Source organism: Nerophis ophidion, linkage group LG27 (assembly GCF_033978795.1).
Source record: "Nerophis ophidion isolate RoL-2023_Sa linkage group LG27, RoL_Noph_v1.0, whole genome shotgun sequence".
Lineage (NCBI taxonomy): Eukaryota > Metazoa > Chordata > Actinopteri > Syngnathiformes > Syngnathidae > Nerophis > Nerophis ophidion.
Genome location: NC_084637.1, coordinates 33,852,484 through 33,880,429, shown reverse-complemented (window position 1 = coordinate 33,880,429; position 27,946 = coordinate 33,852,484). Strand labels below are relative to the sequence as shown.

Genomic DNA, 27,946 nt, shown 5'->3' with positions numbered 1-27,946 from the left:
TTACTATTAACTATTTGTCACTTAGCTGGGGGACACCCTACAACTACCTCTGGGGGTCCCCACACCCCACTCTATGTATGTATTTAGTTTGCCTTTTCTTTGGCCCACCCCAAACAGGTTATTCATTTTCTCTACCTACAGTAAAAAACAGCATAAATCCATATTGTGACAAAAATACATTGACTTATGTGTTGTTGGGACAGTTAGTTATGATTATGTGTAGTCAAACTTTTCTTGAACTCAATTCACCTCAATGTGGGTTCCTAAATTTGTGTTGGACGTCTTAGATGAAGAGAGCAGTTATGATTTTGGTTTATAGAGTAGACAACTAAAAACGCAAGTTTTGGACATTGTAAGTGACGGCGGCGATGACCAAGAAGAACGCGTAGTTGGAATATAATTACAACACTTTATGTAGATATTTATATACAAATTTATATATTATTTACATATTTATATAATATGTAACTAGAAGCACCATTCACATACAGAGTCTCATTGCTTTTATGAGCAGTCGAGCGAGTCAAAAGCCGGGGAAAAAAAATAATAATGTGTGTATATATATATATATATATATATATATATATATATATATATATATATATGCGTGGGAAAAATCACAAGACTACTTCATCTCTACAGAACTGTTTCATGAGGGGTTCCCTCAATCATCAGGAGATTTTAATGGAAGCATTCACATACAATGGTTTATATAGAGCACAGAGTGGGTGGGTACAGGCAGGCGTAGGGTGTGGTGATTGGCTCATGTGTTACCTAGGAGGTGTTTCCGTCTGTGGCGGCATGTTGAAATCATTTCACTGTGCTTGTTGAGGGATGACAGGTCTGGATGATATATAATAAACAGTCTCTTTTAAGCAAAGGTTGCATCTTTTATTACCACTGTTGTAAGGTGTGTTGGATGCAAAAATTTGCCATGTTATTGAATATTCAACATTATTGTCTTCGAGGTTCCAAATGTGCTTGCTGAGTTCTGTAGAATTCCGCAAGGTCTGGTTTCTAAAGGAAAAAGTAGCATTCCTCCTTTACTTCTCCGGTTCAATACAAATACACGTACCGTTACACCCCTAATATACATACATACATACATACATACATATATATATATATATATATATATATATATATATATATATATATATATATATATATATATATATATATACATATACGTATACACACACACAGTTATCCATTTTTCCAGTAGGATTTGAAAATATATATTTTCTTACAAGCCAATGTATTTTCTAATACAGAAGATACATTATTTCTATTAAGAATTTATAATCAAGTATTTGTTTTAGCATAAACTTGCCAAATATATATTATTTTAGGTATATTTAACGCAACATGAGCTAACCCCTGATAATCTGAATTTGTTATTAGCTGTCTTTTGTATAATAAGACGTTTTTTATCCATACAGAGAAGATATAATTTAAATGTGTTAAACATTATAAGGCATCTTTAATTCAAGTTAGTATAACGTGAGTAAGTTTCTGCTAATGAAAATATGATCACACTAGGGATGGGCGATATATCGCGGGTTTGTCTCTGTGCGATATACAAAAATGACTATATCGTAATATTCGAGTATACGTTCTCATGCAGTTGCTCTTAGCTGCGGAAATTACACTTCAGGCTCTTCTCACTATTTTCTGTCTTTCCTTCTCACAGACAAGCAGTCGCACATTCTTACATACGTCACATACGTATACGCCCTCGCAGAGCAGAGAGGTAGCAGACTGGGCTACGTTTGCTGCTAACGTAGCCGTATGAAAGAAGAAGGTGCGGATCTGGTAACAAATGAAGAACGACTTAATTCCCAATAAAAACAGCAGGGTTTCCATCGTCTGGCGGTGGTTCGGCTTCGAGTGGGAATATGTCGAACAGACAACCTTAATTTGCCAAGTGTGGGGCAAAAGCGTTGCAATAAAAAGTAGCATTACTGCTAATATGTAGCATCATTTGAAAAGTCACCAGCTAGAGAATGAAGAGAATTTCATTACTTTTGTCGTAACATACCGCATAGTGAAGGACAAATACTATTTGATTTCCTATTATGCAGCTCATTTTTATTTGACAATTAAAATGTCTCTGACAATCTTGCACTTTATGTTTTGGAAATTACTTGAATGTCTGTGCCATTGCTTAATAACTGTTTATTAAATACACTTTTGGTCAATTGAATTAGTTGTGATTTCCCTCTCTGCACGAAAGTTTAAAAGTAGCATATATTAATGCAGCATGAAGAAGAATGTTTGAATGTCGACACATAGAATCATCATACTGCTGTGATTATATGCATCAAGTGTTCATTCAAGGCTAATGCAAAATATCGTAATATATATCATACATCGTGTGTGAATGTGAGTGTGAATGTTGTCTGTCTATCTGTGTTGGCCCTGCGATGAGGGGGCGACTTGTCCAGGGTGTACACCGCCTTCCGCCCGATTGTAGCTGAGATAGGCGCCAGCGCCCCCCGCGACCCCAAAAGGGAATAAGCGGTAGAAATGGATGGATGGATATCGTGATATGGCATAAAAATATCGCGATTTTAAACATACTGTGACACAGTGTGTTCCATTTCTCTCGTTTACTATTTCGGGAACAAACACAATAAGATGGAAACGTTAGTCTTTAGACGTCTTGAATGTTGTATTAAATATTAACTTAAATATGTTTATTTATAATTAGTCCAGCACACAAGGTCGTGTGTGTGCTAACTGCTAACATGCTAGCCTTAGCTCGCAGGATAAACAGCAAGCGCGACGCAAACCCATTAAATAAACTAATGTTTGTTTCAGCGACAATACGACAAATTGTAATAAATATATGTTGTCTAAAGAGTACTTACTGGCATTATTACACAAGACTCACCTTGGATGTGACACTTGAGAGACAACAAGCTAGTGTGGACGGCCGCGGTGTGTTGTGGGTAATCAGTAGTGGGGAGGACGGGGTGGTGAGCGTCACCGCGGTGTATTGTGGGTAATTAGTAGTGGGCTGGGCTGGTTGGTTAAAATGACCTTTTTCCTGCAAACTAAATTTATTTAACTTTATTTCATGTCATCTGGTTTCAACTGATTAGCCCATACTATCAATATATCACTATTCAATTAATACAATATTATATACCATGAGATCATGGACTGGACTCTCACTATTATGTTAGATCCACTATGGACTGGACTCTCACTATTATGTTAGATCCACTATGGACTGGACTCTCACTATTATGTTAGATCCACTATGGACTGGACTCTCACTATTATGTTAGATCCACTATGGACTGGACTCTCACACTATTATGTTAGATCCACTATGGACTGGACTCTCACACTATTATGTTAGATCCACTATGGACTGGACTCTCACACTATTATGTTAGATCCACTATGGACTGGAGTCTCACACTATTATGTTAGATCCACTATGGACTGGACTCTCACTATTATGTTAGATCCACTATGGACTGGACTCTCACTATTATGTTAGATCCACTATGGACTGGACTCTCACACTATTATGTTAGATCCACTATGGACTGGACTCTCACACTATTATGTTAGATCCACTATGGACTGGACTCTCACTATTATGTTAGATTCACTATGGACTGGACTCTCACTATTATGTTAGATCCACTATGGACTGGACTCTCACTATTATGTTAGATCCACTATGGACTGGTCTCTCACTATTATGTTAGATCCACTATGGACTGGACTCTCACTATTATGTTAGATCCACTATGGACTGGACTCTCACTATTATGTTAGATCCACTATGGACTGGACTCTCACTATTATGTTAGATCCACTATGGACTGGACTCTCACTATTATGTTAGATCCACTATGGACTGGACTCTCACTATTATGTTAGATCCACTATGGACTGGACTCTCACACTATTATGTTAGATCCACTATGGACTGGACTCTCACACTATTATGTTAGATCCACTATGGACTGGACTCTCACACTATTATGTTAGATCCACTATGGACTGGACTCTCACACTATTATGTTAGATCCACTATGGACTGGACTCTCACACTATTATGTTAGATCCACTATGGACTGGACTCTCACTATTATGTTGGATCCACTATGGACTGGACTCTCACTATTATGTTAGATCCACTATGGACTGGTCTCTCACTATTATGTTAGATCCACTATGGACTGGACTCTCACTATTATGTTAGATCCACTATGGACTGGACTCTCACACTATTATGTTAGATCCACTATGGACTGGACTCTCACTATTATGTTAGATCCACTATGGACTGGACTCTCACTATTATGTTAGATCCACTATGGACTGGACTCTCACTATTATGTTGGATCCACTATGGACTGGACTCTCACTATTATGTTAGATCCACTATGGACTGGACTCTCACACTATTATGTTAGATCCACTATGGACTGGACTCTCACTATTATGTTAGATCCACTATGGACTGGACTCTCACACTATTATGTTAGATCCACTATGGACTGGACTCTCACTATTATGTTAGATCCACTATGGACTGGACTCTCACACTATTATGTTAGATCCACTATGGACTGGACTCTCACTATTATGTTAGATCCACTATGGACTGGACTCTCACACTATTATGTTAGATCCACTATGGACTGGACTCTCACTATTATGTTAGATCCACTATGGACTGGACTCTCACACTATTATGTTAGATCCACTATGGACTGGACTCTCACACTATTATGTTAGATCCACTATGGACTGGACTCTCACACTATTATGTTAGATCCACTATGGACTGGACTCTCACAATATATATTACATTAATATACTCCTATAACTCATCTATCATGAAAATATTAATGGACTGCTATGTCCAGTACAGCCCATGCATCCTGACATTATTACAATCTACTTGTAAAGTCACATATTCCATATTGATTATATTAATACACCAACATTGCCCATGTAGCATGAACACATTAATACACAAATGTACGGGCCATGTATTATGAAAATATTAAAAATGTTCTGCGATAGTCCACATATTATGTATATATTACATTACATCTCTATAGTTCATACATCATTATGGTATTAATACATTGCTATATAGTCCACATACGGCATAGCTCGGTTGGTAGAGTGGCCGTGCCAGCAACTTGAGAGTTGCAGGTTCGATTCCCGCTTCCGCCATCCTAGTCACTGCCGTTGTGTCCTTGGGCAAGACACTTTACCCACCTGCTCCCAGTGCCACCCACACTGGTTTGAATGTAACTTAGATATTGGGTTTCACTATGTAAAGCGCTTTGAGTCACTAGAGAAAAGCGCTATCCATCCATCCATCCATTTCTACCGCTTATTCCCTTTCGGGGTCGCGGGGGGCGCTGGCGCCTATCTCAGCTACAATTAGGCGGAAGGCGGGGTACACCCTGGACAAGTCACCACCTCATCGCAGGGCCAACACAGATAAACAGACAATAATTCACTTCACATACAGTATTATTGATATATTACATTAATACATTACTGTGGCCCTTACATCATAAATATAATGCACTTTCATTTCCAGTAGGCTTAAGCCCACATATACGATGAAGACAATAAACACAACACTATAAATGTATATATTTATACAAACATTTATATATATATATATATACATATACAAATACATGTATATATGTATACAAATATATATATACATATACATGCATATACATATACACATACATATATATTATTATACATATATATATTGCCCAACCATGAAGATATTAAAATACACTACAATTCATTGTATATGAATCATAATACACTACTATAGCACATATATCATGAAGATATTCAACTAATACAATACTATATAGTCCATAAGTGTATATTACACTGCTATAGCCCATGTAACAATAATAATACTCACATTAAGAAATAATTGTTGCACTACTACATAGCCCACTATTTAGATATTGCATGAATACACTTGTATTAATGTATATAATGTCAATACTATTACACTACATGTTGCCCAGAGATCATAGAAATATTTAGTTAGTACATACATAGTATATGTAGCCCAGATATAGCAAAATAGATGGATATTAAAACAAATATATTAATGCACTATATATAGTCCATTATGTATTAAATCAATACACATTACAAAAGATTTTCTGAGGTGAACACGCATGTTTTAAGAAGAAAAACCCCCGCACACATGATGAATCTGTAGATACATTCAAAACTTTATTATGGAATACAGTGTAGAAAGCGTTTCCCAGGTAAATGCAAATGGCCAGCAGAATGTTACACAATTGACAATCAAACCAGTGCAGCCAACAGAAAGAAAATCCTTGCTTCTATTGCTCTACTGCCCCCTGCTGGGCTTCTCCTGAGCACCTCTGCAGAACCACATGCTGCCCAAAAGTCCAACTGAACACTCACAGATATCAAGTACACTGTAGATGTTGAACAGGGTGACTTCTTTCCATTGTGGTGTCGACACGCAACACACCCGAGGAAAGAGTTGGGTGCTTTACTTACAAGGTGACTGCAGTCAGATACGGGGATCAATGTTTGATCCTGGGGGGGGGGGGGCATTGCCATGATATATATATACAGAGAGCAGTGCTCATCCTCCCGACAGGTAGAATGTGCATGGCTGGCATGGAGGTGAGCAGCCTGGAGAGAAACAAAAGCAAAGGATGGAGGAGAGTGGATGATGGATGGTGTAAAAGCCTGGCTATCCATCCAGGACTGCAAGTCACTCACTCTCCTCCTCTTCCCCCTACCAGAGATCCACCTGTTCTATCGCAGGACAGTAAAATAATTGCAGAAGCGGAATCGGACACAATGTCAGCTTAATGCTCGAGGACTAAACAAATATTTCTAATCCATCCCTTTCTAGATCCCTGCAAACCATCACCCATACAATACCTCTAGCACTCTGTAATAAAAATAATGACATGAACCCCAAATCATAAGGATCTTGAACACAATATATTTTATCAAATGAAAATATACAGATAAGCCACCCACTTGCTGCCTCAGGAAAAAGAATACACACTTAAAACAAAAATAAAAAAATCGTCACAGATCTAAGTGTGTGTTTGAAGATATCAGAGCCCGTTCATCTAGATTTGATTTCCAGTATATTTTTCACGTGATCACGAGAAGATACTAAATGTACAATCTTGCTAGAAGGACAATCTATAAGTGAGAGCTTCTCCAGAGCAGCGTTAAGATCTTTTGCGTATATTTTTCCTCTTCCCGAATCCCGTTGTCATGCACGACTACATAGAACAACTACGACTTCAGCATTACTTCAGTACATTACAAGCAAGTTTAAAAAAAGGACTTTACATCGTTTTTTTGTAGGTTTTTTTTTGTAAAAAAGAAAAAAAGTGGAAAGCATATTGAAACTTGAAAATTAAAAACATCTCATTCGGAATACATAATTACTAGTGTCGTCATCAGCAAGTTCATGTGTGACATAATGCAGCCCAGCTGTCATGACAATGCACAAAGAAAAAGGAGAATGGAGGAATGGAGAGCGGGTTAATTCTTCTCAAGTGTCGAGTGTGCAGGAAAGAAACAAAACTGGGCTTCATGTCGGAAAAATATCATAAAAAATGGTGTACGTGAGACATAGGGAGCCATGCAAACACGACCAGATTCTCCTATACGCCTCTAAAATTGTTGCAAGCCAAGAAAAAAAACAACAAGGCGTTGTTGGCCCCCCCGGATCAGACGTAACGAGCTTCTTTCATTTATGGAGGGCTGGGTATTTATTTATGAGCACTGGGCGGGGCCATTCCGGTACAATCAGCAGGCCCAGACGGAGCAACATATAAAAACGCTCCCTAATCAAAAAAGGTGTCTCGCTCCAACAAAGTAAACAAACGGTGCAAACTGGCTCCACCACAGTGGCCGCCCCAGCATGAATGAAAGAAGACCTGGCTACTTTTGCTCCGGAAGCATCAGTTGCTGCTGAGCTCTATGCCGCACTCTGCCCTGGAGACTACTTTAGGGAGGGAGGGGGTGCTTGATGTGTGGAATGAGATGTTAGTTTTGTGTTGTGTGTGTGAGTGGAGATGAGATGTTTCCCTCAGTTCTGGATCTGTTCAAAGAACTTGTAGGTCGGGTTCTCATAGCCATTCTGCTGCATCTTCGACAGGTGGCGCTCCTCGGGGGTGACAGCCGCATCCACCTGGGGGACAGCCAGAAAAGGGCAGGAGTGTGTTATTATATATTTATGTATATATACTAGGGCTGCAAATCTTTGGGTGTCCCACGATTCGATTCAATATCGATTCTTGGGGTCAGGATTCGATAATATATCGATTATTTTCAATTCGATTCTCGATTCAAAAACGATATTTTTCCGATTAAAAGGATTCTGTATTCATTCAATACATAGATTGCAGCAGGATCTACCCCAGTCTGCATGACAAAGTAGATTTTTGTAAAAAAGCTTTTATGGGACAATGTTTTATCAACTGATTGCAATAATGTAAATTTGTTTTAACTATTAAATGAACCAAAAATCTGACTTATTTTATCTTTGTGAAAACATTGGACACAGTGTGTTGTCCAGCTTATGAGATGCCATGCAAGTATAAGCCACTGTGACACTATTGTTCTTTTTTTTATATTATTATATATGTCTAATGATAATGTCAATGAGGGATTTTTAATCACTGCTATGCTGAAATTATAACTAATATTGATACTGTTGTTGATAATATTAATTTTTGTTTGACTACTTTTGGTTTGTTCTGTGTGGTGTTTGTGTCTCCTCTCAATTGCTCTGTTTATTGCAGTTCTGAGTGTTGCTCTGTCAGGTTTTGGAATTGGATTGCATTGTTATGGTATTGCTGTGTAGTGGTTTGTTGGATTGATAAAAAACAAAAAAAAACAAAAAACTGATTAAAAAAAAAATGAGAATAATTTCTGAATCGCAAAATGTGAGAATCGCAATTCAAATTGGAATCAATTTTTTCCCACACCCTTATATATATATATATATATATACAGTGCGGCAAAAAAGTATTTAGTCAGCCAGCGATTGTGCAAGTTCTCCCACTTAAAATGATGACAGAGGTCTGTCATGTTCATCATAGGTACACTTCAACTGTGAGAGACAGAATGTGGAAAAAAAATATCCAGGAATTCACATTGTAGGAATTTTAAAGAATTTATTTGTAAATGATGGTGGAAAATAAGTATTTGGTCAACCATTCAAAGCTCTCACTGATGGAAGGAGGTTTTGGCTCAAAATCTCACGATACATGGCCCCATTCATTCTTTCCTTAACACGGATCAATCATCATGTCCCCTTAGCAGAAAAACAGCCCCAAAGCATGATGTTTCCACCCCCATGCTTCACAGTAGGTGTGGTGTTCTTGGGATGCAACTCAGTATTCTTCTTCCTCCAAACACGACCAGTTGAGTTTATACCAAAATGGATACATGGATGATACAGCAGAGGATTGGGAGAATGTCATGTGGTCAGATGAAACCAAAATAGAACTTTTTGGTATAAACTCAACTGGTCTTGTTTGGAGGAAGAAGAATACTGAGTTGCATCCTAAGAACACCATACCTACTGTGAAGCATGGAGGTGGAAACATCATGCTTTGGGGCTGTTTTTCTGCTAAGGGGACAGGACGATTGATCCGTGTTAAGGAAAGAATGAATGGGGCCATGTATCGTGAGATTTTCAGCCAAAACCTCCTTCCATCAGTGAGAGCTTTGAATGGTTGACCAAATACTTATTTTCCACCATCATTTACAAATAAATTCTTTAAAATTCCTGGATTTTTTTTTTCACATTCTGTCTCTCACAGTTGAAGTGTACCTATGATGAAAATTACAGACCTCTGTCATCATTTTAAGTGGGAGAACTTGCACAATTGGAGGCTGACTAAATACTTTTTTGCCCCACTGTGTATATATATATATATATATATATATACACACACACACACACACACATATATATACATTTTTATATATATATATATATACACACACACACACACACACATATATATACATTTTTATATGTATAGATGCATACATATACAAACATATATATATATATATATATATATATATATATATATATATATATATATATATATATATATATATACATACATATACACAGCGACTCCCCGCGACCCTGAACGGGACAAGCAGTATAAAATGTGTGTGTATATATGTATATATATATGTCTTGAATGGATTATCCAGAGAATAGTGCTCGATACCGTGGTAGAGCGCAATATGTAGGTGTGGGAAAAATCACAAGACTACTTCATCTCTACAGAACTGTTTCATGAGGGGTTCCCTCAATCATCAGGAGATTGAGGGAACCCCTCATGAAACAGTTCTGTAGAGATGAAGTAGTCTTGTGATTTTTCCCACACCTACATATGTATATATATGTATATATATATATATATATATATATATCCATCCATTTTCTACCGCTTATTCCCTTTCGGGGTCGCGGGGGGCGCTGGCGCCTATCTCAGCTATATATATATATATATATATATATATATATATATATATATATATATATATATATATATATACTTTGTCCTTTATACATTCATAGTCATATGACTTGGTACTTGACACATTCTGTTAGCATTTTATAGTTAGAATTTAGCTTCAGCTCGCGCATTTCAGCACTCACAAAAATGTTTTATTCCAATTTTTTTTTGTCAAATGTTCTTACTTTGTAGAAAGTTTCACAGGCCAATTAAAAAAAATATTTGCGGGCGGGAAAAGGCCTCCAGCCCATCACCAAAAACCCACGCCAGCTGCTTCTCACCTCGATGACTCCATGATGGATGGAGGTGTACTGCTTCTTCCTCAGCATCACCAAGGTTATGACGATCACCGTCGCTATGACAACGCCGCCAACCATCAGGCCGATGATGGCGCCCTTGTTGGAGCCGACATCCTCAGCGAAGAAAACCTGAGGCGGAGACACGTGTCAGCTCACCGCCATGACGGCCATTAGGCAAACAGCATCTTGGCTTCTTCCGACCATCTTATGGATATCAATTAAAGAGACGAGTGACAAACCGACACTGAAAATGTGAGATGCTGTAAAATGCAGGGATTAAGGGATTAAAGACCTCGGGTGAAAGGAAGAAGGATTTAGTATAGATTGCGGCATTTGCGCTGGAACTACAATATTGGGAGGATTACTAAAAACTGGGTTGCAGCCTCATGGTGTTAAGTCCACTAATGTGGCTTGTCAGTGAATATTTACAGCTAGAGGCCAAATAAAAAAAATGGCATTTATTACCACGGCCGTCTCTGTGGACACCCGTCTCCATGGAGACAACCTTGACGGTGATCGGTGCACGGCATTAATGCAAGATTGCCTGGCGAAGGGTGAGCCTGCACGTGTCAGTGAATGCATCTTTCATGTCCTCTATGTTCACTTTGTGGCCTGAGCTGCACTACCAGCCTCCTCCTGTTTGTTTACCAGCTTCTGGTGGTGGACTTCGTACTCCGTACTCTGTCTGTCTCCTTTCTCCATTCGAAGTTCAGGAATAGCCTCCATCTTCACTCCTGTCACTGGCAGGGGAAAGGAAAGCAACATTTATTATTGAAGGCTCCCTCGTACACGTGTGCACGGCCCACTCCAGCAGGTCTGAGACGGGAACATTGTAGCGAACAGACATTTTCATGAAGATGAAATGTGTTTTTCTATTTCTAACCGACTGTGTGACTACTTGTACTTATTTATAGGGGCTATTTGCATCTTTTACGCTAGGGGCGTCCAATCTTTTTGACGTGGTGGGGCCGCACTGGGCTAAAAAATAAATAAAACAAAAAATAAAATATGTATATATATATATATATATATATATAAATATATATATATATATATATATATATATATATTATGGATGTCTGATAATATCGAAATGCCGATATTATGGGCCGATAAATGCTTTAAAATGTAATATCAGAAATTACCAGTATCGATTTCATAATTATTGGCATCGGTTTCAAAAAGTAAAATACCGCATTTCCTTGAATTGCCCCCGGGGCGCTAAGTAATTTAAAACCTCTTCTCACTCCGGCGCTTACCAAAGGCATGCGGTAAATTTAGGCCTACGCTTATAAGTTTGAGTGTGATGTAAGGATACCATCATGAAAAGCACATATAATAAAAAAAAACATTATTATGGTCTTACCTTTACTTATAAATGAAGTCCATGTGCAGCTCCTTCTGATCAAAAGCATCGATAACTTGTTTATAGAAGTCTTCCTTATCTTTCTTCAGTTTTAAAAGTCTCTCTGTCTCGATGGAGATCTTCCTTTATTACCTCCTGCTTCGATTGAAAGTCTAGTTTTATTTTAGATATGTAATCCTCCATGTTAAAGTGCAAGCGAGGGGAAAAAATAAACGATTGCTGCTCACTCTTGCTGCTTGTTGTCACTTCTTCTGCAGCCGAGTAGTCACAAGAAGGATCACTAGCGCCCTCTACCACCAGGAGGCGGGAGTCATTTAATGACTCATATTTGACACACGCAGCTACGGTATATTAATAAAACATAGCTGCTTACTGTTCTTTTTAGCATATTCAATAGCTTGGACCTTAAATCCTACTGAATAGCTCTTAATTTTCTTCCCTTTATGCAATTTCAAATTATTGAAATCAGCACTTAACGATGTTAACTACGATGCATGCATTAGATTTGTTTGTCGCTAGCTAATGAAAGCGAGTTAGATATTTTTCCACGCCACACACTGAAAAATGCAAACACGCAGGGGCCATTTTGATAAGTTTTCAATTTGACAACCAACACAATATTTATTGGCTGTATTGTAAGGGCTCTCTTCAATTTTTGTGAATATCGAAGGTTACTGGGACCCAAAAACTGTTAAAAATAAGTCATACATTATTTTTTTCAGGTTTCAATTCTTAAACATCAATAGATCAATATCAGATTCATCCGTTGACATAAAGTTGATGTTTTTCTTATATTTTATGCCCCTTTTAGCTTTTCTTATATTTTATGCCCCTTTTAGCCACTTTGTTTAAAGTGGAATTTTTGATGTAAGGCGAATGGAGCCTTTCATAGGTAAATCATTCCTAACAACATTACTTTTGGTTCTTTGTTGTTTTTTTGAGCAATGACAATTAGAGTAAAAAAATAAAATAAAAAAAGTGCACACCACTCATGAAATTGTTAAAATAAAGTCAAATCAATATTATTTTTACTTTCAACGCCTAAATCTCGAGGTCAACTTCAGATCTCTCCGTCAATTTTTATTTTTATGACCTTTTTGCCAAAGAAAACAGTCTTTTATTTATATGGAGAAAACACACAATGTGCAATATTTCCCCCCAAAACATTTCAAAGGTAAATATTTGATGTGAAGTAATTGGAGCCTTAAATAGGTCAATTATTTATTGTAATTACTTTCTGAGCAATGTCAGCTTTAAAGTAAAAACTGCCTGCTTGGCAGCTTTGTGTTGTTGTTGTTGTTACTGACTGTCCATCTTGGCACGGGTAAACATGCTGCAGAAATGCTTGTATCGGAGCGGAGAGTTAAGATGCAAGATGATATGATGGGATAATAGTTTTTCTGCCGATATTGGACTGGTATCCCATAACAATATGGGATTTGAACACTGCTGGTATCAACCCTACCTGGCCGTGTGGGGACACCTCTGTCAAGACTTGGGCGAGAGTCGACAGGCTCAACTGGAGGAAACAAAGATAGTCAAGACGATGAGTGACCATCTTTATGGACTAAATGCTGCAATAGGCACCTTGGTTGTCAGTGTTGGGCTGGTTAAAGCTCTCAGGATGAATGAAGCCAACTCCAGCCATTCCTAGGGAGTCCTCCTGAGTCAACAAGTCGGTTTGGCCATCTCCAAACTCCTGGTCGGGCATCAGGGCATCATTGCCGTAGCTCACCCTCACATCTGTTTGCAGGTTGGCCAGCTGTTGCGCCATCTCAGCCTGCTCCCTCTGCAGAAGATCTGACACAAGGAGACAGACCAAGGATGAGGGAAAGACTATTATGGCATTTACCTTATTTGTTAGTTTCATATTATACGGTCACCGGAACATCGATTGACGAACTTGAACGGGTTTTGTAAATTTGATCAAAATGTTGGTACAGTAAAGCAAATTTCTCTGTAAGGAACCAATATGGATATAATTAATGGGTTCAAGCCTCAACAAAAGTCCATATCTTAGTGAAGGTTTATACATACTTGCCAACCCTACCGATTTTCCCGGGAGACTCCCGAATTTCAGTGACCCTCCCGAAAATCAACCCTTCTCCCTAATTTCTCCCACTTTCCACCCGGACAACAATATTGGGAGAGACTGCCTCTAGCGTCCTCTCTCACCTGAAAAGGAGACTATTATATATGTCGCCGTTATCCCCCAAAAAAGTCTGCGGGCTATAGAGCGTTTTCCGTTCGGGCTCCAGTACTCTGGAATGCCCTCCCGGTAACAGTTCGAGATGCTACCTCAGTAGAAGCATTTAAGTCTCACCTTAAAACTCATCTGTATACTCTAGCCTTTAAATAGACCTCCTTTTTAGACCAGTTGATCTGCCGCTTCTTTTCTTTTTCCCCTATGTCCTCCCCTCCCCTGTGGAGGGGGTCCGGTCCGATGACCATGGATGAAGTACTGGCTGTCCAGAGTCGAGACCCAGGATGGACCGCTCGCCTGTGTATCGGTTGGGGACATCTCTACGCTGGTGATCCGCCTCCGCTTGAGATGGTTTCCTGTGGACGGGACTCTCGCTGCTGTCTTGGATCCGCTTTGAACTGAACTCTCGCGGCTGTGTTGGAGCCACTATGGATTGAACTTTCACAGTATCATGTTAGACCCGCTCGACATCCATTGCTTTCGGTCCCCTCGAGGGGGGGGGGGGGGGGGGGGGGTTGCCCACATCTGAGGTCCTCTCCAAGGTTTCTCATAGTCAGCATTGTCACTGGCGTCCCACTGGATGTGAATTCTCCCTGCCCACTGGGTGTGAGTTTTCCTTGCCCTTTTGTGGGTTCTTCCGAGGATGTCGTAGTCGTAATGGTTTGTGCAGTCCTTTGAGACATTTGTGATTTGGGGCTATATAAATAAACATTGATTGATTGATTGATTGATTGATTGATTGATTGATAGCTTTATCTATAACCCATAAAGTAGGCAAGCACGGAGCTATTTCTCAGCGTGTGTTTATTCCAGCCGCCACGTTAATATACTGACACACAACACCCGAAATCCCATCATGCATTGCTTTAAAACCACGGCAAGTAGTAATGTCCAAAAACATAACCGAGACAAAGCAGAAGAAGGAAGAAGAGACATGGCGACGACGAGTAAGAAGAAGAAGTACACTTGCAAGTTTCAAAATGATTGGGAAAAAAATACTTTCAGTTCTTCCAGGACAGCTCGAAGAGGAAGGGGTTTGCTGCCTGCAAATTTTGTAGATCAGACTTCTCCATTGAAGACGGTGGCCGAACGGATATACTCGTTCATGAACAGATTAATTATTTCTACATATCAATCAATCAATCAATCAATCAATGTTTATTTACATAGCCCTAAATCACAAGTGTCTCAAAGGGCTGCACAAGCCACAACGACATTCGCGATACAGAGCCCACATAAGGGCAAGGAAAAACTCACCCCAGCGGGACGTCGATGTGAATAACTATGGGAAACCTTGGAGAGGTCCTGGGCTTATGTGGGCAACCCGCCCGCCACACTATATATATATATATATATATATATATATATATATATATATATATATATATATATATATATATATATGTCTTGATTGGATTATCCAGAGAATAGTGCTCGATACCGTGGTAGAGCGCGATATGTAGGTGTGGGAAAAATCACAAGACTACTTTGTCTCTACAGAACTGTTTCATGAGGGGTTCCCTCATAATCTCCTGATGATTGATGAAACAGTTCTGTAGAGACAAAGTAGTCTTGTGATTTTTCCCACACCTACACATTTATATATATATATATATATATATATATATATATATGAAATAAATACTAGTGAATGTATACCCCCCCTCAACTCCCACCTCAACACCACCCCCCATCTCCCGAATTCGGAGGTCTCACGGTTGGCAAGTATGTGTTTATACACTTAAAACAATATAAAGTGCTATGCAGTACTGTATATCAAACTAACAAAGGGTTGATGGAGCAACTTTGTCTTTGTTTAGGTCAACTGTGCTGTATGTGCTACTCTGCCGATGCATGCACACACAAAAGCCACTATGGCCCTCACAAATGATCAGAAATCACAAAAATCCATAACTTTAACAACCATATTGCTACAATGTTAAACATTTCTAAAAGGAGCTGATTAGACAGGGAGAAAAAATGAATATACTCTTGTACTGTTCAACAAGAGGTAGCCTTTCATCCGCTGTAAAATAAATCTGCACTGGTATCTATTTTTGTAAAATTCCGGTCTCATCACAATTGAAACGTGCTGCGGTAAAAAGCCTGCTTGGTCAATTCTTCCATACTTGCGAGCACCATTAATGTACTCCTCGCAAACAGTCTTACTTTCTTTACCTCCACAGCGATTCCCCCCTTCTTTCCATGCTGGTCTGTTCAGTTTTTGGGACTCATAATAAGTTAGCAAAATAGAATAAACTTGTCAAAAAGTGATAAAACACAGAAACAAAAAGGTGCACACGCTGAAGCACTGAGTAGAAGGGACGTAAAAAGAAGCCTTGTTTACCCTTTATTTTGAAAAGTATCGAAACACATTTTCACATTTACCCTAATTCAGGGGTGTCCAAACTTTTTCCACAGAGGGCCGCACACGGAAAAATTAAACATGCGGGGACCATTTTGATATTTTTCATTTTCAAACCATAACAAAATATACAGATTTTTTTCTTTGCTTTTAGGGTCTCATTTATTAAAATGTTAAAAATAAGTGAAATTATTATTTTTTAAATTTATTTAACGCTTACAGTAAATCTCTATATCCAACTTCAAGTTGATATAAAGTAACAAAAAAAGATTTTATGCCTTTTCTGTCAAAGACAACCTTTTTTTTTTATAGTAAAACTGAAATATGCAGTATTTAGTTATTAGAGCCCTAAAAGATCAATAATGCAGGAAACCATTGATTTTAATTCTTTAATATTTTTGAGTAATCACAGTGAAAAGACAAATAAAATCCCACTAAATATATTTGGGATCCAAAAGGTCCCCCACTCAAAGTGATACATTTTTATCAGTTTTTTTTTTACTTTCAACACTTTAAGTTACAAGATCAACTTCAGATCTATCTGTCGATTTTACATTTCAACTATTATTTAGTTTGTTTTATGCTCTTTTATCAAATAAAAATTGTATTAATATCGCAACCACACTATATATGCGATATTTTCCACATAAAACATTATGAAGTGAAATATTTGAGCCTTGCAAAAGGTCAAAAATTCAATATAACATTGATTTTTTTTTTTGAGGAATGGAAAAAAAAGAAAAATAAAGATAGACAAAATAAAGAAAAAACAGCCTGCATGGCAGCTTTGTGTCAACAGTGCAACGTTTTCTAGTTAGATTTCACCTCATTCCACTTTTTTAATGTTTTATTTTTATTTTTATTCTTTCGCAATAGCATTTCCAGAATGTGTGGTGGGCCGGTAAACAATTAGCTGTGGGCCGCAGATGGCCCCCGGGCCGCACTTGGGACACCCCTGCCCTAATTCATACTGTATACCAGGGGTCGGGAACCTTTTTGGCTGCGAGAGCCAAGAATCCAAATATTTTAAAATGTATTTCCGTAAGAGCCATAAAATATTTTTTAACACTGAACACAAACGTGTGCATTTTTAAGTAAGACCAACATTTCTAGAGTACAACAGGTCTCTTATTCTTTGTAATAACATTGTTATTCTGAAGCTAACTGTGGAGGGGGCGTGGCCTGCGGGCCTGCAGCGAAGAAGGGTGTTGCCAGGACCGGCCTCGAAATCAGCGACAGGTGCGTAGATGCCCCACCTGCGCCTTGTTATCTCATTCCCTGTCGCTCTGTTTATAAGCAGCAGCCAGGAGTAGAGACGGGGTTGGAGCTGGAGGCAGAGCGCGAGCGAGAACGAAAGAAAAAAGACAACTGCTGGAAACCAACTGAAAGACTTATTGAAAAATAAAAAAATATTGTAACCCTGAAACAGGCTCTCATGTCGGTGTTTGGTGGTCTGAAGAACCCCCAGGAGAGCAAGCCCTAAACTAACCCGTAATAAATAAATCACTTCTTACCCTTAATGCAATTTCTTGAACGAGTGCGGTAGAAAAAAGGACGGATGGATTCAAATGCATGAGCATGTTTTCTATTTTGATCGTTATTTTTAACACTTTGATTACAAGTGGAATTATTTGTTACTTATTGTGTTAAGCAATGTCAGCTCAGATTTATCTGAGAGCCAGATGCAGTCATCGAAAGAGCCACATCTGGCTCTAGGTCAGGGGTGCCCATTACGTCGATCGCGAGCTACCAGTCGACCGCGGGGGGTGTGTCAGTCGATCTCCAGCCAGGCTTTTAAAAAAAATAGACCTAAAAATGAGTGATCATCAATCTTCACCAAGACGTCACTTAAATGACATTCACGGTACCGGAGGGTCTTGTGAGATGACGCTGGCTGCTGCAAGATCATTATTATGAAAATATGACCGAGAGGAAGGCGAGAAACACTTTTTATTTCAACAGACTCTCGCGCCGTACCTTCCGTCAAAACTCTAAAGGCCGACTGCACATTTCCTATCTTCACAATAAAAGCCCTGCTTCATGCTGCCTGCGCTAACTAAATACAGAGTCTCGGAAAACTGGCGTGCACAAGCGATCCCTCAGAAAGCTGGCGTGCACATCACTTGTGCACGCCAGCTTTCTGAGACTCTTATTTTGTTAGCGCAGGCAGCATGAAGCAGGGCTTTTATTGTGAAGATAGGAAATGTGCAGTCGGCCTTTCGAGTTTTGACGGAAGGGACGGCGCGAAAGTCTGTTGAAATAAAAAGTGTTTCTCGCCTTCCTCTCTGTCATTTTTTCATAATAATGAACTGGCAGCAGCCAGCGTTATCTCACAAGACCCTCGGGTGCCGTGAATGTCAATCAAGCAAGCTACGGAATTTGCCGCCAATGTTTTTCTTGTAAAGTGTACGGAAGCTGGATGAATTAGATGCCAAAAACCAACCACTTTCATGTGGTATTGTACAGAAAGGACAACTTTTTTTCTCCTCCATTTGAAAATGTGGGCGTTATCATCATTACTGTCTGATTCCAATCAATGCAAGTCATCAGAATCAGGTAATACACCAACTTATATTCTTGTCTTTGTGAAAGAAAGACATCTATATGTGTTACACATGCTTGTATTATCATTAAACGCATTTAACTTGTTTACAAAAATGTCTCCTTCATAAATAAATAAATATAAATGATATATATAAATGAGGTAGATCCCCTCGAGTTGGTCAATTGAAAAGTAGCTCACCTGCAGAAAAAGTGTGGGCACCCCTGGGCTAGAGCCATAGGTTCCCTACCCCTGCTGTATACCATAAAAACCCACACGGATGATTTTCAACCTCCAAGAATGCAACAACATTTTTAAATCTTTCACACTGGTACTTTTTCTTCCAGTCAGTGTGTGCATGTGTGTGTGTGTGTGTGTGTGTGTGTGTGTGTGTGTGTGTGTGTGTGCATCATCCACATTGCAGTACAAACTGTCACAGTCTCAGAGAGACACAGATGGCTGAGTGACGCACGCAACACCAACAACCCCAAAAATGCCGAAACCTAGCACAAGGATGGGGTGGATGGAAAGGTGGGAGGGAGACTGATTTATCTTTTCAGCAAACAGTTTCATTTGACTCTGTGCTGAAGAATTAGGTCAAACAGCTCCAAAGTATAAAGAAAGAGGACAAAAATGCGTGGAATTTAGAGCTTTCAACCCTTCTGTTATGTTTGACACAATCAGTCCTTTCTCACATCTGTCTCACAGGGTTTGGAATTTGCTAAGAACGACCGCAGAAACATTTCTCATAAAGATTATTTAAAGGCTGCCATGATTACATTGTAATCTTGGCACTCTCTGGCTCCCTTTTCCACTCCCTTATCTCTCCTGCTTGCTTCTCGGTCTTGTCTTAACTTTTTTTGTTGCCTCTTTTTGCACTGCCCTCTAAATCAACATTGGAACTATTTAACTTAACTTTTGGGAGAAGAAGGAGAGCCGCATGCCTGGCGACACTTTTCCGTCGAGGACGTGAAGATATCCACCTACCGTATTTGTCGGATTATAAATCGCTCCGGAGTATAAGTCGCACCGTCCGAAAATGCATAATAAAGAAGGGAAAAAACATATATGTCGCACTTGTGGGGGAATTTAATTGATAAAATCCAACAGCAAGAATAGACATTTGAAAGGTAATTTAAAATAAATAAAGAATAGTGAAGAACAGGCTGAATAAGTGTAGGTTATATGAGGCATAAATAAACAACTGCTATGTTAACCTAACATATTATGGTAAGAGTCATTCAAATAACTATAACATATAGAACATGCTATACCTTTACCAAACTATCTCTCACTCCTAATCCATAAATCCCATGAAATCTTCTTCCTCGATGTCGCTTCTAAACAACTCTGCCAACTCCAAAGGTATGCGCCGCCTTTTCTGCCCTCCCGGTAACAGTTCGAGATGCCACCTCAGTAGAAGCATTTAAGTCTCACCTTAAAACTCATTTGTATACTCTAGCCTTTGAATAGACTCCCTTTTTAGACCAGTTGATCTGCCGTTTCTTTTCTTTTTCTCCTATGTCCCCCACTCCCTTGGGGAGGGGGTCCGGTCCGATGACCATGGATGAAGTACTGGCTGTCCAGAGTCGAGACCCAGGATGGACCGCTCGCCTGTGTATCGGTTGGGGACATCTCTACGCTGCTGATCCGCCTCCGCTTGGGATGGTTTCCTGTGGACGGGACTCTCGCTGCTGTCTTGGATCCACTTGAACTGAACTCTCGCGACTGTGTTGGAGCCACTATGGATTGAACTTTCACAGTATCATGTTAGACCCGCTCGACATCCATTGCTTTCGGTCCCCTAGAGGAGGAGGGTTGCCCACATCTGAGGTCCTCTCCAAGGTTTCTCATAGTCAGCATTGTCACTGGCGTCCCACTGGATGTGAATTCTCCCTGCCCACTGGGTGTGAGTTTTCCTTGCCCTTTTGTGGGTTCTTCCGAGGATGTTGTAGTCGTAATGATTTGTGCAGTCCTTTGAGACATTTGTGATTTGGGGCTATATAAATAAACATTGATTGATTGATATTTCACTACGTCCAGCTTGTAATCTGCAGTACATGATTCCCTTTTCGGTGCCATTTTTGTTCAGCCCTTCTCAGTTTTTATAAGTTACCGCCAACCATGAAATGATCCATTTTAATAGCTACGGCAGTAGCATATAGCATATAGCAGTTAGCATCCCACGACCCACAATGCACTTCTGCCATGACCCTCCCCCGCCGAATTCCTATTGGTTGACGTGTGTGTGACGATTGCTGACATTTTCTTCGTCTCCTCCGCAAATGAGATAAATAATATTATTTGATATTTTACGGTAATGTGTTAATAATTTCACACATAAGTCGCTCTGGAGTATGTTACACCCCCGGCCAAACTATGAAAAAAACCGCAATTTATAATCCGAAAAATACGGTACATACATACCCCCCCAATCCAACGCCCTCGACGCAAATCCCATAGGGATGACGAAAGGATGGTCAGTGCCTGAAAGCTGCGGCCTGCCACCATGACCCCGCACTCCCTTCCCTCTGTTGCTAGATATGTCGAGATGTATGCTGTAATATGTATATGTCCTTTGCTATGGAGGTTTTTTTTTCCACTCCAGACTGGGCCCCTTTAGGAGCACAGTCTAGATTGTATTTTTTTACTCATCCTTCCCCAGCGTTTTACCTTTTTACCATCTTTTACGGGGGGCGCAGTGTGGCGACCTAATCAGCGTTCCTGTTCTGTAACCCTGTACACTGTTTGTTTGTCTCATCTTGAACGGGTTTGTGCTGGAAACAAAGTTTCGTTGTACTTGTGCAATGACAAAGACCTATCTATCTATCTATCTATCTAAATACTTCAAACTAGGGATGCACCGATTAATCGGTAACCAAATATATTCGGCCGAATATGGCAAAAAAAGCCACATTCGGACCCTCGGTGGAATGAGTTAAAAACAAGACCGAATAGTGGCGTGTGACGCAATCAACCAACGTATGGTGACGTTGGGATATGTTGTGTACCTGTATAAGTGTATGAGGTTATAAGCACACACTTAATTGAGATTTACTTGAGCCTTCTGTTTACATTATTAGCCTGTTGTGTAGGCTACCTGTATAAGTGTATGTATGTATGTATGTATGTATGTAGGCTACCTGTATAAGTGTATGAGGTTACATGCACACACTTATTGAGATTTAGTGGGGCCTCTGTTTACATGATTAGCCTGTTGTGTAGGCTACCTGTATAAGTGTATGTATGTATGTATGTATGTATGTATGTATGTAGGCTACCTGTATAAGTGTATGAGGTTACAAGCACACACTTATTGAGATTTAGTGGGGCCTCTGTTTACATGATTAGCCTGTTGTGTAGGCTACCTGTATAAGTGTATGTATGTATGTATGTATGTATGTATGTATGTAGGCTACCTGTATAAGTGTATGAGGTTACAAGCACACACTTATTGAGATTTAGTGAGCCTTCTGTTTACATTATTAGCCTGTTGTGTAGGCTACCTGTATAAGTGTATGAGGTTACAAGCACACACTTATTGAGATTTAGTGGGGCCTCTGTTTACATTATTAGCATATCTACTGTGGCTAAGCAGACTTTTGCCAAAAGGACAATAATTCATCTGTTGTGGGTTTAACCACATTAATGCACTTTATTCCTTTTTAGAATGCATGTTTTGTTTGAAGGCCTAATATAAATGAAAAACTTTGTGCTTTTTTTGAAAAGCAAAGGCTACTGGAATATTAAAAAAATGTCAATATTCAATGAATGGGTTGTACTTGTATAGCGCTTTTCTACCTTCAAGGTACTCAAAGCGCTTTGACACTACTTCCACATTTACCCATTCACACACACATTCACACACTGATGGAGGGAGCTGCCATGCAAGGCGCCAACCAGCACCCATCAGGAGCAAGGGTGAAGTGTCTTGCTCAGGACACAACGGACGTGACGAGGTTGGTACTAGGTGGGAATTGAACCAGGGACGCTCGGGTTGCGCACGGCCACTCTCCCCACTGCGCCACGCCGTCCCCACAATAAAAAATTACCTTATTTGAAAAACGTGTAAATATTTATTCGAGGCTATTTATGCAATATTTTAAAAATTGTGAAAAACTGCATTCATTATTCGGTATTTGGTATTCGGCCTTCGGCCAAGCGTTTAATTTTTATTCGGCTTCGGCCACAAATTTTCACTTCGGTGCATCCCTACTTCAAACATTACTGCTTATTAGTTATTATGGTTCCACATTTTCAGAGAAGTAAAATTGTCCCAAAGGAACAAGATAATAAATGTGCTGTGAAACTCACCGACTTGGTCCTGGATGTCGTCAGCCACACCAGGCACCTTGTAGAGAAGACCCAAGGACTGGTTCATGCGCTCTTCAATGACACGCAGGTGGGTCAGCACCTAACAGACGAGGGCATGAGAGGTGATGACTTTCTTTTTCCAGCATGAAAGAATTGTTCCGGAGCGGGATACCTGAGGCCTGATCTGTGCCGCCTTCTTGGGGTCCACCATGCGGACGTGTTCGAAGTGTTTCAGAGTGTGCTGTCGGTCCTTTTGCTCGGCACGCACGTACTTCTTCAAGAGGCTGAAGACGTGACGAGGCTGCGGCAGACAGAGCAAGGCGGACAGTGAAGTGCGGACACGTGACAGCGTGAGCGCAGACAAGCCAGCTGAAGATAAAATGGATCAAATTTGACGTGAAAACTCCTCAGTAGGTTACAGGATGTTTTTTTATTAGCACATCCGCCTTGACATAGCTCTTCCCGGAGTTAGAGGACATATTGAGAGGAAACTAAGAAATACTCAAAATAACTTGCTTATAAATACTAGTGCAGGGAAATGTTTAAAAAAAAAAAAATCTGCTTAATCATGACATACTTGCACATTTTAAGTTAAGAAAAAAAAAGGACCCCCTTATTTGGACAGCAATGCATTTTTTTGTCGGAATGTTATACAGGAACACATTTTAATATTTTAAATAAATGCACATCATTTATTTTCTCAAAACTTAGTAACTTTTTTATTTAATGTGCAGTCAGTGTTTAAGACACAAAAAAAAAATCACAATTATTGTGATTATTATTGTAATCATGATAAATCACATGATTATTTAATACATTGAAAACATAAGCATTTATTGTACCACTAAAACTCAACTTTAAATATAAAAAAAAACGGATATAAAATAGTTACGAATAAACCACAACAAGCAATATCAATCAATTTAAATAACAATAACATTCAGTTTGTGTGTTTTAATTGTTCATCATTTTTACTTTTTACACATAATCGTAAGAAGCCATAATTGAAATCAAAGTTGAAATAATTATCCGGCCCTAAGTCAGGTTATATATTGGAGTGAAACTAGCCAGCCTGAAGACCCGTCGGAGCCTCCTCACTCATCTCTGCACTGACGTGTATGGACGGACAATTTTAGGATAGCCATTGGCCGTTACAGTAAAAGGAGTATGTACATTCAAAATAAATGGTGTGGTTAATCTAAATTAATGCACTTTACAGACTAAAAAACGTACTTTTAATTTTTTTTCAATGTGTTGTCAATTGATCTACATTTCATCCTTTTTAAATTTCCTTTAAAGGGACCTATTTTGCAAAAAAAACTTTTCTTACTTATTGGTACCTGGGATTGTGTATTTGGGATATGCATAAATCCTCAATATTTGAAACCCCACCATGGAGGCATTACAGAGATATTTTTAAAACAATCTTGCCTTCGTTCTTATTTTCTCCAAATTTGGAATTTGCTCAGTCCCATGACGTTTTTCACACCAGTGACATCAGCGGATTATCCATAGATGGTAGAAATTCACCAAAAGTCCGTCATTGTAGTAAATAAGCTATATCGTCTTGTTGTGGGGGCTGACTGGCTCGTACATGCACATGCATCCTCTGCTGTTGCCATTTCTAATACAAAGTAGCGTACACTTCAAACTTCAATCTGTCAATAGACTCCATGTGGAGAGAAGACGCTGCACAAGTGGAGGCAAGTAAAAAGGGAGCATCCTGAAGAGACGATCAGAAAGCAGCTGAAAGATGGTCTGTAAAATATTCTCTATGCAAAATTTGGACCAAAGGATCCGCTTTACATGTTATGTAGACCGCAAGGAAGTGTTTAAATGTAGAAAATATATCATAATATGATCCCTTTAATGTTAATAAGGATACAATGTTGTACTTGGAATAATTTTATAGACAAATGACACTATTTATAGATGCAGCTAAGAGTGTGCAAATGTTTTCTTCTTACTCCAGCCTATCTTGCCGATTGTATTGTACCATATGTCCCGGCAAGAAATCTGCCTTCAAAAGACTCCGGCTTATTAGTGATTCCTAGAGCCCAAAAAAAGTCTGCGGGCTATAGAGCGTTTTCCGTTCGGGCTTCTGTACTCTGGAATGCCCTCCCGGTAACAGTTCGAGATGCTACCTCAGTAGAAGCATTTAAGTCTCACCTTGAAACTCATCTGTATACTCTAGCCTTTAAATAGACCTCCTTTTTAGACCCGTTGATCTGCCGCTTCTTTTCTTTTTTCTCCTATGTCCCCCCTCCCTTGTGGAGGGGGTCCGGTCCGATGACCATGGATGAAGTACTGGCTGTCCAGAGTCGAGACCCAGGATGGACCGCTCGCCTGTGTATCGGTTGGGGACATCTCTACGCTGCTGATCCGCCTCCGCTTGAGATGGTTTCCTGTGGACGGGACTCTCGCTGCTGTCTTGGATCCGCTTTGAACTGAACTCTCGCGGCTGTGTTGGAGCCACTATGGATTGAACTTTCACAGTATCATGTTAGACCCACTCGACATCCATTGCTTTCGGTCCCCTAGAGGGGGGGGGTTTGCCCACATCTGAGGTCCTCTCCAAGGTTTCTCATAGTCAGCATTGTCACTGGCGTCCCACTGGATGTGAATTCTCCCTGCCCACTGGGTGTGAGTTTTCCTCGCCCTTTTGTGGGTTCTTCCGAGGATGTTGTAGTCGTAATGATTTGTGCAGTCCTTTGAGACATTTGTGATTTGGGGCTATATAAATAAACATTGATTGATTGATTGATACATAGAAGAATTTTATAGACAAATGACACTATTTATAGATGCAGCTAAGAATGCGCAAATGTTTTCTTCTTACTTGGGAGGTGTAAAATAAAATAATTAGACATTACTTTAAAGTTTCCTTGTCTGTATTTCTGCTGGTTTTGCTGCCATAATCATGACAATTAGATGTGCATGTTATTTACTATTGTCGAAAGCATCACTTAGTTATAATTCTATTTATATTATTAAAGTAATTTAATTACCTGTCTGTTCAACTTAAATGTCACAAAAAATATATATATTTTTTTTCTTTACAAAAATGTGTATGTTCAAGTACTGCTTTGAGCACTGATTCAGAAGTTGAGATTTGGTACTAGTATTGGTTCAAATGTAAAGTTACCCATCATTAATGTCTTGTGACAAGAAACCAAAGTTGTTTGACAGAAATGCATTCAAGCAATAAAAAGTGGTCAGTTATTCGCATTCAAGCAATGATTGTGTGTTTTGTACCCTGGGGGGGTCTTGCTGCAGGGCAGTCAGGTAGCTCTCCAGAGCCAGGCGGCGGCGGTCGTTGAGCAGAGCTTCCACTCGGGCCATGTGGGTCTCCACCAGCTGCTGCCGCTCACTGGCCGCCTCCTGTTCCAGCGTCTCGACCTTCTCTTGGAAACGCTGCACACAAAATGGCGACATGTAGGACAGGGGTAGGGAACCTATGGCTCGCGAGCCAGATGTGGCTCTTTTGATGACTGCATCTGGCTCTCGGATAAATCTGAGCTGACATTGCTTAACACGATAAGTAATAAATAATTCCACTTGTAATAAGTGTTAAAAATAATCAAAACATAAAACATTCTCATGCATTTTTAGTCCATCCATCCGTTTACTACCGCACCTGTTCAAGAAGTTGCGTTAAGAAGTCATTTATTTACTATTGGTTACTGTGGGACTTGCCCTCCTGGGGGTTCTTCAGACCACCAAGCACCGACATGAGAGCCCGTTTCAGGGTTATACTATAGTTTTAGTTTTCAATAAATCTCTCAGTTGCTTTCCGGCAATTGTATTTTTCTCTTTTGTTCTCGCTCACGCTCTGGCTCCAGCCCCAACCCCGTCTCTCTTCCTGGCTGCTGCTTATAACAGAGCGACAGGTGATTAGATAACAAGGCTCAGGTGGGCCATCTACGCAGCTCTCACTGATTTCGAGGCCGGTCCTGGCACACCCAAGTTCGCTGCAGGCCGGCGGGCCACGCCCCCTCCACAGTTAGCTTCAGAATACCAATGTTATTACAAAGAATAAGAGACCTATAATACTCTAGAAACGTTGGTCTTACTTAAAAATGCACCTGTTTAGTTGTGTTCAGTGTTAAAAAAAACATTATATGGCTTTTACGGAAATACATTTTAAAATATTTGGCTTTTTGGCTCTCTCAGCCAAAAAGGTTCCCGACCCCTGATGTAGGAGTTAAGACAGTACAAGAAAACACCTTCGCTGGCCCTTAAATCAAAGGTAGGGAAGCTATGGCTCTAGAGCC

The 27,946-nt window shown here is 39.7% G+C and overlaps 2 protein-coding genes across 3 annotated transcripts in view; both read right to left on the bottom strand.

The window, feature by feature from the left end:
* The window catches only part of atp5pf (ATP synthase peripheral stalk subunit F6), a 4,507-nt gene extending 1,507 nt beyond the window's left edge, over window positions 1–3,000 (bottom strand). Inside the window, exon 1 of the mRNA XM_061889975.1 lies at window positions 2,897–3,000. The gene's annotated coding sequence lies outside the window, so the exon portion shown is untranslated. The remainder of the gene's footprint in view (window positions 1–2,896) is intronic.
* A 3,239-nt stretch (window positions 3,001–6,239) lies between these two features.
* The window catches only part of appa (amyloid beta (A4) precursor protein a), a 98,508-nt gene continuing 76,801 nt past the window's right edge, over window positions 6,240–27,946 (bottom strand). For both annotated transcript variants that reach the window (XM_061889534.1, XM_061889535.1), the window contains 8 exons: window positions 26,928–27,086; window positions 23,845–23,973; window positions 23,673–23,772; window positions 13,836–14,048; window positions 13,714–13,767; window positions 11,531–11,622; window positions 10,865–11,011; window positions 6,240–8,227 (listed from right to left, as the gene is read on the bottom strand). In XM_061889534.1, coding sequence (XP_061745518.1) covers window positions 8,126–8,227; window positions 10,865–11,011; window positions 11,531–11,622; window positions 13,714–13,767; window positions 13,836–14,048; window positions 23,673–23,772; window positions 23,845–23,973; window positions 26,928–27,086 — 996 coding nt within the window. In that variant the 3' untranslated portion in view covers window positions 6,240–8,125. The remainder of the gene's footprint in view (window positions 8,228–10,864; window positions 11,012–11,530; window positions 11,623–13,713; window positions 13,768–13,835; window positions 14,049–23,672; window positions 23,773–23,844; window positions 23,974–26,927; window positions 27,087–27,946) is intronic.